The sequence below is a fragment of the Sphaeramia orbicularis genome, chromosome 16 (assembly GCF_902148855.1).
Source record: "Sphaeramia orbicularis chromosome 16, fSphaOr1.1, whole genome shotgun sequence".
Classification (NCBI taxonomy): Eukaryota; Metazoa; Chordata; class Actinopteri; order Kurtiformes; family Apogonidae; genus Sphaeramia; species Sphaeramia orbicularis.
Window position 1 is genome coordinate 10,372,520 of NC_043972.1, and position 11,442 is coordinate 10,383,961.

General features: G+C 40.1%; 1 protein-coding gene across 1 annotated transcript; it reads right to left on the reverse strand.

Moving 5' to 3' along the window:
- Positions 1-400: 400 nt before the first annotated feature.
- Positions 401-2,272, reverse strand: LOC115435278 (general transcription factor II-I repeat domain-containing protein 2-like). The gene has a single exon (XM_030157579.1). The coding sequence runs from the start codon at positions 2,270-2,272 to the stop codon at positions 401-403; it is 1,872 nt and encodes a 623-aa protein (XP_030013439.1).
- Positions 2,273-11,442: the final 9,170 nt, after the last annotated feature.

Below are 11,442 nucleotides of genomic sequence, written 5' to 3' on the forward strand. Positions count from 1 at the left end.
CTATACTGTTATCTGTAAGCATTTCCATGTTATAAACCAGGGGTGCCCAACCTTTTTTGTCCCAAGAGCTACTTTTCAAGTAGCCAACCTCCTGAGATCTACCAGTCCAGTGTCAACATCGCAAACCCCCACAGATCGTTTCCAGCCTGCAGTAACTACCCTCACAACACGTTTTGTTGTTGTCACACAACCATTAGACATCACATCACAAACCCGCCCTCTCTCAAACACACACACACACACACAGACAAATTCCTCTCTCACACACACACACACACACACACACCAATCTGCATGATGAGCAATAGCCATAACTGACCTTAATATGAACCAAACAGAAAAATAAACCAGATATAAAACAGGTAGATCTCTGTTTGAAAAAAGGAAATCACTTCCTACCTTAGTGGGAGACCTGGCACTGGGAGGAGGAGGCTAGCTTTTCGTAGTTAGGAGTGTAGGAGCTGGTTGCAAGGCGTAGGCAGGCTGCAAGGTGATCATCAGTCATTGTTGATCTGTACTTGGACTTGATGATGTTCATGTGCGAGAAAGCAGACTCGCACAAATAAGTTGATCCAAAAAGAGCTGTCAGGTTCAAAGCACATCTTCTGAGATTGGGATACTTCTCTGCCACCAGTAGTTTCCAGAACACTACATGCTCTCCACGTTGAGCGGATGTTGATCTGGCTTTCATCTCAATGTCATTTTGCAATGTCAGAATCTCATCCTCAAGAGTGGAGCTTTCAAAGTCGAAAAGTGATTTGACTTTGGCGGCAATGTCACCAACATCAATACTTGCACCAAATGGATAACACATATAGCTGGCGATAGGCTCGATGGATGCAAAGTCAGTAAAACGCCTCTCAAACTCTGACGAGATGCTCTGAACATGCTCCTCATAACGTGCACTGTCAAGCTGTGTCACACCTTTACCTTGACGTTGTAGTTCTGCTTGCATGTGAGGGAAGTTGCACAGGTTACCAAGCCGCAGCCTGTTTGACATCAGCTTTAGCTTGCTTTTAAACGTGCTCACTGAACTCATCATGTTGACTACATCTTTACCCTTACCCTGCAGCTCTAAATTCAATTCACTGAGCTCGCCGGTGAGATCAGTGAGGAAAGATAAATCTAAAAGCCACTGGTGGTCCTCAAGCTTTGTATGGTAATCCATGTGTTTTGAAAGCCTCAGGAAGTCCTTGATTTCAGGCAACAGCTCCATAAATCTGTCCAAAAATTTACCTCTGCTTAACCACCTAACATCCGTGTGAAGCAGCAAGTCTGTGTGCTCAGCATCATTCTCCTCCAAGTGAGCACGGAAAAGCCTTCTCTGCAGACTCCTGGCCCGAACTGAACACACAATTTTCATCGCAACATCCATCACTTCTTTCATATTTAAAATCTTTCCACACAACACTTGCTGGTGAATTATACAATGATAATTCAGGATATCCGGGAAAGATTCACTTTCTTTGCACAGTGCAATGAACCCACTGGTGCGGCCCACCATAGACGGCGCCCCATCAGTTGTGATGGAGATCAGCTTGAAGAGCGGCAGTTTTGTCCCGCTAACAAATCCCATGAAAGCATTAAAAATATCCTCACCTCTGGTGTGTCCTTTTAATGGCAAAATGGTGAGTAGCTCTTCCTTGGTGCTCATGTCTTCAAAAACCATTCTGATGAAAACACACAATTGTGCCACATCCACCATATCAGTCGACTCATCAAATTGGAGGGAAAAGCACTCACATGCATCAATATCCCTCCTGAGTTGTTCCTCCACATCCACAGCCATTCCCTCACACCACCTTGTAGCAGTATTGCGGGAGAGTTGCACTCCTTTAATGGCATCCACGATCTCTGTTTTATTTTTAAAGTGATCAAAAAGGCTATCCGCTGCCTCGAGAAAGGCTTCCTTCACAATATCGCCGTCTTTGAATGGCTTGTTATGTTTGGCAAGGACGTGACTGACCCGATAGGAAGCAATAGTTGCGGCCTTACTCTGGGTCTTCGGTGTGGTGAAGATTGACTGCCGTGCTGCAAGCTGTGCTTTCAAATCCCGCACTTTTGTGGCACGTAAAAGTGTTTTTGCAGGGAAATCCCTCTCATAGCTCCTGTGTACCGTTTTGAAATGCCACTCCAGATTCCCTTTCTTTGCCAATGCCACCGTTGTATTGCAAATCAAACAAACAGGCTTTGAATGAGAATAAACAAAAAAATAATCTTGCTCCCACTCAGGGTGAAAATGGTAGGTCTTGGCTCGTTTCCCCTCAGCCATGTTGATGTTTAGGGGTGTGTAACCACTGTAGTCGCTAGCTGCTAGCTACTGTTGACAGCGGTCAACTTCCTGCAGTGTTACCAACTCATCGGTAAGGAAAGTAGCTATTGGCTGTCCTAAAAGTCGCTCAATGATGTCATCAGGGCGTGTGATTTACTTGGGGGGATGTTGTTTTTTTTTCTTTTCTTTTTTTCTTTTGTAATTTTTAGTTTGTTTGTTTTTTAGTTTATTTTAGACAAAGAAAAGTTTACATTTACATCCAGCCCTGACTTTTATGACATGACTTCCTGTCATGTCATAAAAAAACTTTTTTTTTTTCCTACACACCTCGCGGTCGACTTGGGATCAGTCCGCGGTCTACCAGTAGACCGCGATCGACTGGTTGGGCACCCTTGTTATAAACCATCCAAATAAGGACCATCAGAAGGAAAGGACATTTTTAATATTTCAAAAATTCGTCAAAAATTTCCAAAAACTAAATTTTTCAAAACTGCAAAAACTTTGTAGGCATCATCCCATGGAAGCTACCTACCATTTTCATGTTATAAAGCATCAAAATGTTTAATATTTAGAAAATTTGTTCAAAAATCTAAATTTCTTAAAACTGTGAATAAACTTCCTAAAGAAGATACATATAAAATCTGAAATGAATCAGAACAACAGTTTTGGAGAAGATTGTTCAAATCTGGACATTGGTGACCTTGAGTTTGACCCTTCAAGGTCACTCAAGGTCAAAGGTCATGGACCCAAATCAAAGTTAATGTCGTTTTATTGTCAATTATCTTGTTTAAACTTTGGTAACATTTGAAGAACATTTATATTTTATATTATTGAAAAAGGACTTCATTTGCGTTTATCTGCACTGTGCAGATGATGTTCTGTCGGTGGTTAACGGGCCTCTGGGTTCATTCTCATTTGGGTTTTTATTTTTAGAAATGGTTTCATTTTTAAAGTAGGAGTCAAATTGACCTTTTATTGTGATTCCAGTTGTGGAATTCTGCTGTGGAGGTGTTGTGAGGATCCAGGTTGATGGATGAGCACACACAGCTCCCTCCGACTCCATCTGAGCCTCAAAACGAAGACAGGTACAAACTATGCGAAGGTTAAGTCAACACATATTTCCTACGTTTTATCCACAAATTGTACGAAGCTAAAAATAGAGGTGATTCATCTACGATCTTTGGCCGATAAAACCCACCGCACAGCTGATCTCAGTGATGGATGTGAGGCCTGGTCTGTTCTTTGATTCCTATTTTTGATCAGAATTAGACGAAGGCCACATCTGTGTTCTCGTCAGCTGTTGGGTTCTATTCTTCATCACATCTGTCTGGAAGGAACCTCAGCCAGATGTCATGTGCACGTTTAAAGAGGTTTTATTGTTATTTTTTTGACTGTGTTTTTCGTCACTTCATGCGTTCGTGGACTGAACTGACATCAGAATCTTCGCAATTCAAAGTGAAAAATAAAACTCCAGGGTCAGCCCCCTTTGAACGGATCTGATCCAGGATTTTAGAGGTTTGTCCCTGGAGTCTGTGACCGGGTTTAGTTTAGTTTAGTTTAGTTTATTAGTTTGATCCCCATTAGCTGCTGCATACCCCAGCAGCTACTCTTCCTGGGGTCATCAACAACACAAAAACAAAGCACCAACAATTTCCCACAACTCACTCAACAAACAGGATGTACATACACTCAACACAACAACACAAAACCAAAAATCAGCAACAGCACACAATACAAAACAATTACAATAATAATATCAACAACAACAGAAAAAAAAACAAAACAAAACAAAAAAACAGCTCCACAACAAACAAAAAAACAAACCGTCTAGATGATGTCATTATAGGATATACAATAGCTCAGACAGTTATTCTTGGGTAAATATGAAAATTCTCAACCTTTTAGAAAAACTAACTGCTTGAATTTCTGAAATTAAAAATTGTGGCAATGTATTCCATGCCACCATTGCCCTGTATTGCACACTACCCTGTATTTGATTCGTCCTACAGGCAGGAAACAGGAAACGTCTGTCCTCTGACTGACGTGTGGAATGTTGATGGATGTCACTGAAGAAAGTCAGTTTACTGTAAAGAAGTTCTGGTGTTTTTGTAATTATGATGTTTCTAATAAATTTAACTAAAGCAGGGCTCACCAACACGGTGCCCGCGGGCACCAGGTCGCCCGCAGGGACCACGCAAGTCGCCCACAGGCCTGCTCTAAAAATAGAACTAGTTCAGGGTTCTCCAACACGTTGCTCGCAATCTACCGGTGACAGGTCTAAATTTCCACCCAATCAAAATTACGTGTCCCCCTCCCGAGATGAAAAGGTCAAATAGCTGTCAATCAAACTTTAGCGCTGGTTTGCTGCCTGTCACTGGAGAGGGGCGGGGCCCAGGATGAGCCAGATGCCAGGCAGGTAGTGGGTTTAGCCCCGCAACGATGTCGGCTGAATATAGTCAGGGAATTATTTTCACCAACGATGAGGCACGGACTTCTGTTTGACAAATGTGAAAGACAAGTGGGGGTGTGTGTGTGTGTGTGTGTGTGTGTGTGTGTGTGTGTGTGTGTGTGTGTGTGTGTGTGTGTGTGTGTGATCCGTGGCGCGTTCTGGAAGTCAGTAAAAGATGCAACGTGGAGCGGAATTTCACCAAAGTTCACAGCAACTGTTCTGGAGATTCTCCAGTGGGAATCAGCCTCCGTGAAGAGAAGGTAAAAGAGCTGAAAACGAAAGTCCAAAACCAACAGTCCATGTTCACTAAACTGACCAAGGCCAGCGCTTCAGCAGAGGCATCAGTGAAGTGGGTCACATCCTGGACAAGCGCAAACATATGTACACTATCTGCGCATGCGCTCAGACAGCTGGAGTCGGACCTGAACAGGTGCCTCTGCGTTTGACTCCAGTGGGATGACTCTGTAGAAGTGACGGGGTGGTGGATTTATGTGCACAAAGTTCTGGTTTTAATTAATATGTTTTGACAGCATATGTGAATTTAGAAAAGCTCAAATCCTTCAGAAAAACAGCAGCACATGCTGGTGAAGTTTTATTGTGTGAGTGACAATGTTCCTTTTCACAATTTCAAAGTATTAAAAATGCACATACAGGTGTGTATTATTTGTTTTTAGTAATTCTATAAAAAATATGCAGGATTGTTCCATTTCATAATTTTTGACATAGTATTAAAATATTTAGGAATACAGCAGCAAATGCTTGTATTTGTTTTTTTCTACTTTTGATTTTCTTAATTAAAGTAAAATAATAGTTTCATATTAACACTGTTTAAGTATTGTAAATGTTAAAACAAAGATATATAAATAAATAAAATAAATGAAGAGCACAATGTTACAAACGTATGATACAAAATATGTGTATGTATGAAAAATAGCTATGTAAATAAATGTTGCTAAATTAGAGTAGCCCTCCGGCAACTTCATTAGGTAAAAGTAGCCCACAGAAGAGAAAAGGTTGGTGACCCCTGAACTAAAGAGTATCTAATTCTGCCTTTAACATGTAACCAGGCCAGACAGGTGTGAGTGTCACTAGTACTTGTTCTAAATGGACAGTTTAGGACTATTCGAGCTGCTTTATTTTGCACAATTTGAAGTTTATTTAGATTTATTTCTGATGTGTTTGACCAAATGATTGAACAATAATCTAAATGCGACAGAACTAATGATTCCACTAATGTTTTCCTTATTTGATATGGTATGCAATTCCAACATTGTTTAACAGCACCAATGCTTCTGCCCATTTTATTTAATATTTGCTTTATATGAGAATTCCAAGTCAACATACTATCAACAGTCACACCTAACAGCCTGGCCTCAGCTACTTGTTCTATGTCAGTTCCACCAACAGACAAATTCAAAACAGGGGAGTTTTTTAAAAGATGTCTTGACCCCAACACCATACATTTACTCTTTTCAGTGTTGAGCACTAATTTATTTTCTCTCATCCAATTTGCAAGTAGTATTACCTCTTCATTTAGAGCTTTTTTAAGTTCACCGATATCAGGATTAGACAAATAAATGGTAGAATCATCAGCATATAGAGCAATGGTGGCACGTTCCAAAATAAAGGGCAAATCATTTGTAAAAATAGAAAATAAAAGTGGTCCTAAACAGCTGCCTTGGGGCACTCCACAACACAGCGTCTGAGTATCAGAAAAGCTACCATTAAACAGTACTTTGAATTCTCTACCAGTAAGATAACTTCTCATCCATTCAGCTGCTGCCAAATCAAATCCATAACAAGTTAGCTTTTCCAGTAGAATCTCATGATCAAGTACATCAAACGCTGCACTAAGATCTAACATTACAGTGCATATTATTTTCCTGTTTTCAATGTCTTTTAACCAATCATCAGTTATCTGAACTAAAGCTGTTGTTGTAGAGTGTCCTTTCTTATAAGCATGTTGACATACTGTATTCAGCCCATTTTTACTAAAATACATATTAATTTGGTCGTAAACCACTTTCTCTGTAATTTTACTCAAAATAGGGAGAATACTAATGGGTCTGCTGTTTTTACCAGAAAAGGACTCCTTGTTATTTTTTAATAGAGGTATGATTTTCGCTTTTTTCCAACTAGCAGGAAAAACACTCTTTCTTAAACTCAAACTGATGATGTAGCATATGGGCATAGCAATCACATCAGCTACCATTTTTAAGAATTGCACACTGAGTTCGTCAACACCAGGCGGTTTCACTTTCATTAATTTTAAGACATTTTCTACCATATTAATACTTACTTTTTCAAATGTAAATTTACATGATCTGTTCTTCATAATTTTATTTTTAATTGTGCTAATAGATGATTCACATTTTGACCTGGAATCCATACACTTACGCAAATTTTGAACCTTATTCTTGAAGAAATTGCTTAAATAATTTGCAATATCAACAGGTTTAGTCAAAAATGTCTCATCAGCTTCCAAAAATGTTGGTAAAGATTTGACTTTCCGTCCCATTAATCCATTAAGTGTATTCCATATTTTCTTACTGTCTAATTTTGCCTCTTTGAATTGATTTTCGTAGTAGATCTTTTTTTTGTTTTGTTCTATTTAATTTTGTAACAAATTTCCTCAATTGTCTGTACTTTTTCCAATGAACAGTATCACCAGATGTGATTGCCTCTGCCTTTGCTTCGTTTCTTAGCTTTATGTGTTCTTTAAGTTCAGAGTCAACCCAAGGAGAAGCAACATTTCTTACAGTCATTCATCTTAATGGTGCATGTTTATCAATAACTGGCATGAGTAAACTCATGAAGACATCCAGGGCTCTGTCAGGATCTTTTTCTTGTAATACTCTTGATCAATCAACATTACGGACCTCCTCCGCATAATTTACTTCATTAAAATGTTTAAATATTCTTTTAACAGTTTTCTTCTGTCCTGATTTAGGTACTTTGGTCTTTCTGCAGACTGCAGTTAAATTATGATCACTGAACCCCATACATACAGAACTTGCTTTTGAACAGAAATCAACTGCATGAGTAAAAATCAGATCTATACAAGTGGACGTTTTTGTCCCATCAGACTTATAGAAAACTCTGGTTGGTTTCGTAACAATCTGTGTTAAATTACACGTATCTGCTATTGAAAGCAACTTACTTTTTAGTGCACAATTATCAGAACTCCAATCAATATTTAAATCTCCTAAAAAATATACCTCATTTTTAGAGTCACATACTTTATCCAGCATATAACAGATTCTGTCCAGACAGACTATTGGTGCATTAGGTGGTCTGTAACAAACACCCATAAGAACAGGCTTCAAATATGGCAGCTTCACTTCCAACCATAGTGCTTCAACACCAATGCATCCCTTCTTTTAACAGGTATCTGATCCTGAACATACAACGCTACTCCACCACCATTAATATTTCTATCATATCTATAAAATTTATACCCATGTATATATAAACTGCAGTCCTCTATTGTTGCATCCAAATGAGTTTCAGATATAGCCAGTACATGAAACTTGTCACTGTCCAGTATTCCAATTATCTCCTGAACTTTACTTCCCAAACTACAGATATTCAAATGAGCTATTTTCAATCCTTTTGGTAATTTATCCATCATCATTGCATGTTTTCCAAAGATAGTAAATTATAAAGAAACATTTATAAGTTGTAGAGCTACAAAGTAACCAACCAGAACACACAAACAAACATTTACACACATACACTCATATGCACACCCAATTTGCCAGCATTTGTGAAAGACAACACGTGAGCGCTACGTCCCCTCCTAACAAAAAGAAAATATACATTTCCATAACCCCTTTTGTGGTTAATCTTTTAACAATCAAACAAAAGCTTCCCATACCTAATTAACAATCTCATCATATATGTAATTTGAAATGAACATTTACATGATATGAGTTCATCAAGCCATAATCACAAGTTCATAACTGTAACTTATCACCACTGTCTCTTACTCTTTGTTTTCCATCGCTGGTTCAATTACAGTCTTTACGTACGTCTCTGCAGCCACATTGTCAGTGAACCTTCTAGTTTCTCCTCTGAAAGTCAGTACCAGAGTTGCCGGGTGAATAATCCCATGTTTGATTCCTGCGTTCCATAATTTGTTCCTCACCTCTCGATAGCTTGCCCTAGCTTTGGCGGTGTTAGCTGTAAGATCCGGAAAGAAACGCAGCTTCATCCCACGAGCCTCGAAAACTTTTTCTTTCCTTGCAACGCATAGAATTTCCTCTCTCATCACCAGTCTCTGCATCCGAACAATCATGGCACGCTGTCCAGACTTAGTCATTGGGCCGATGCGGTGGGCATTTTCAACTTCAGGCATGAGTTGGAGTTTATCCCCAAACATCTCATTCAATAAAATTGACACGTAGCCTGTCTGATTCCCCTGCTCCGCGTCTGTAGTCAAGCCAAGAATACGCATGTTATATTTGCGACTGTGATTCTCCAGGAGTTCAGCCTTTTCCTTTAGGGCATTATTTTCTTTACACAGGCGTTCGTCTGCCTTCTCCAGGTGAATAATGCGGCTGTCCATGCTACTCAGTGCATCCTCTAGTACGCCAATTCTTTTATTGCACCCAGATACTTCATTTTGGAGTGCGTCCAGATGCAACTGCATCAGTACGCCGTTTTCCTCGCTTATGATAATGCAAATCAAGGCAGATAATTCCAGTAAGTTGAACTCTTTCGCCGTCATGTTACTCACAGCCTCCTGCTCAGCGTGGTCATCACCACTGTCCTTAGTTTGCCCTTTTATTTTCTTCGGAGACATGCCACAATCAAGCATCGGATCAAGCACCGTTTATTCATAATTGGTCTTAATTCTTAGGAAGAAACATTAACTTTAACCACAGTTTTTTCGAGTTTGTCGGAGATCGGCGTTCACCTGGCCTCCTCAACCTTGGCGCATGCGCATCATCATGAAGGAGTTAGTCTGTTTGTTTATTCAACGCACTGGAATCAACTGAGAACATGATCTACTGTGGACGGACATTTAGAACTACTATATACAGGGGTCACATCCATCCATCCATCCATCCATCCATCCATCCATCCATCCATCCATCCATCCATCAGGTTCCTGATGCTGATGTGATGATGACACTCAGATTCAGACCAAACAGTGAGTTATAAATGATTATTTCTCCATCATAAACTCATTTATTTTTCGTTATTATAATCAGATGTCTGTATTTGTGCCTGATCAGTGATAAAAAGGCCTCGTCCAGAATACAGTTTTATGTTCTGATGAGTTTATTTCACTGATGTAATTCGTTTCAAACCATCCTAAACTACCGCCGTCCCAGGTCTGGTCTTTGCTAAAAGCCTCATCTGGTTCTTCTTTTCCTTCCATCAACACCAGGATCTGAACCGGTTCCATTTGGTTCTGCCAGTTCCTCATGTTGCACGGGAGTGTTTCTTATTCTGGTGGTATTAGTACCAATCAGTCCGACTGGCAAACACCTCCAGAGACACCGAACAAAGTGGTGTTTGTGAGGAAAAACAACCGACGTCATCACAGCGCTGCGGGGCTTATTCCCCGTGGTGAGGTTCATTCTGAGCAGGTGGAGTCGACCGTCAGGATCCAGCTGCTCATCATCTGCTCATCATCTCATCATCTGCTCTGCCAGGGACTGGAACACATACGCACAATTCAACCACAGTTTCCAAAAGGCAGAGAGAAAAGGGGGTTCCATCACTACTGTTGGGTGGGTGTTACTGCTACTGCTTCATCATCATCATCATCATCATAGTCATCATCATCGTCATCATCATCATCCATCATCATCATCATCCATCTTATCATCGTCGTCCTCGTCCTCGTCATCATCCATCCCATCATCATCATTATCCTTCATCATCATCGTCCCTCCTATCATCATCATCATCCATTATCATCATCATCATCCATCCCATCATCATCATCATCATCATCATCCATCATTATCCATCCCATCATCATCATCATCATCCATCATCATCCATCCCATCATCATCATCGTCATCCATCATCATCCATCCCATCATCATTATCCATCTCATCATCGTCGTCATCGTCATCATTATCATCATCATCATCATCATCATCATCATCATCATCATCATCATCATCATCATCATCATCATCATCATCCATCCCCTCATCCATCCCATCATCCATCCCATCATCATCATTATCCTTCATCATCATCGTCCCTCCTATCATCATCATCATCATCATCATCCATCCCTTCATCCATCCCATCATACATCCATCATCATTATCCATCCCTTCATCATTATCGTCCCTCCTATCATCATCATCATCATCATCATCATCATCATCATCATCATCCATTCTTTGTTCAGTCTCTTGAGCTCGTCTGGTTTCCCCCGTCGTTAAAAACAGGTTAATTCTCCTGTTTTTGCTCCTGAACATGGTACTGATGAACATCTGGAGTTAGTCCTTCAGCACTTTCAACAAATCGGTCGGTTACCATGGTTACATGCATCCAAACTGGTATAGAGGCTTTCGGGAAGTGATGTGTATTATGTGACCGTGTGTGTGTGTGTGTGTGTGTGTGTGTGTGTGTGTGTGTGTGTGTGTGTGTTTGTGTGTGTACATAGAATGGAGTTTCAGACGTACACATGATCTAACAGTTTTCATGTTCAGAGGTTCTCAAACTTTTTACAGTGGAGTACCCTGTGA

What these genes read in the sequence shown, in the direction of transcription:
- LOC115435278 (XM_030157579.1), bottom strand. Translation starts at nt 2,272, where the DNA reads ATGGCTGAGGGGAAACGAGCCAAGACCTACCATTTTCACCCTGAGTGG.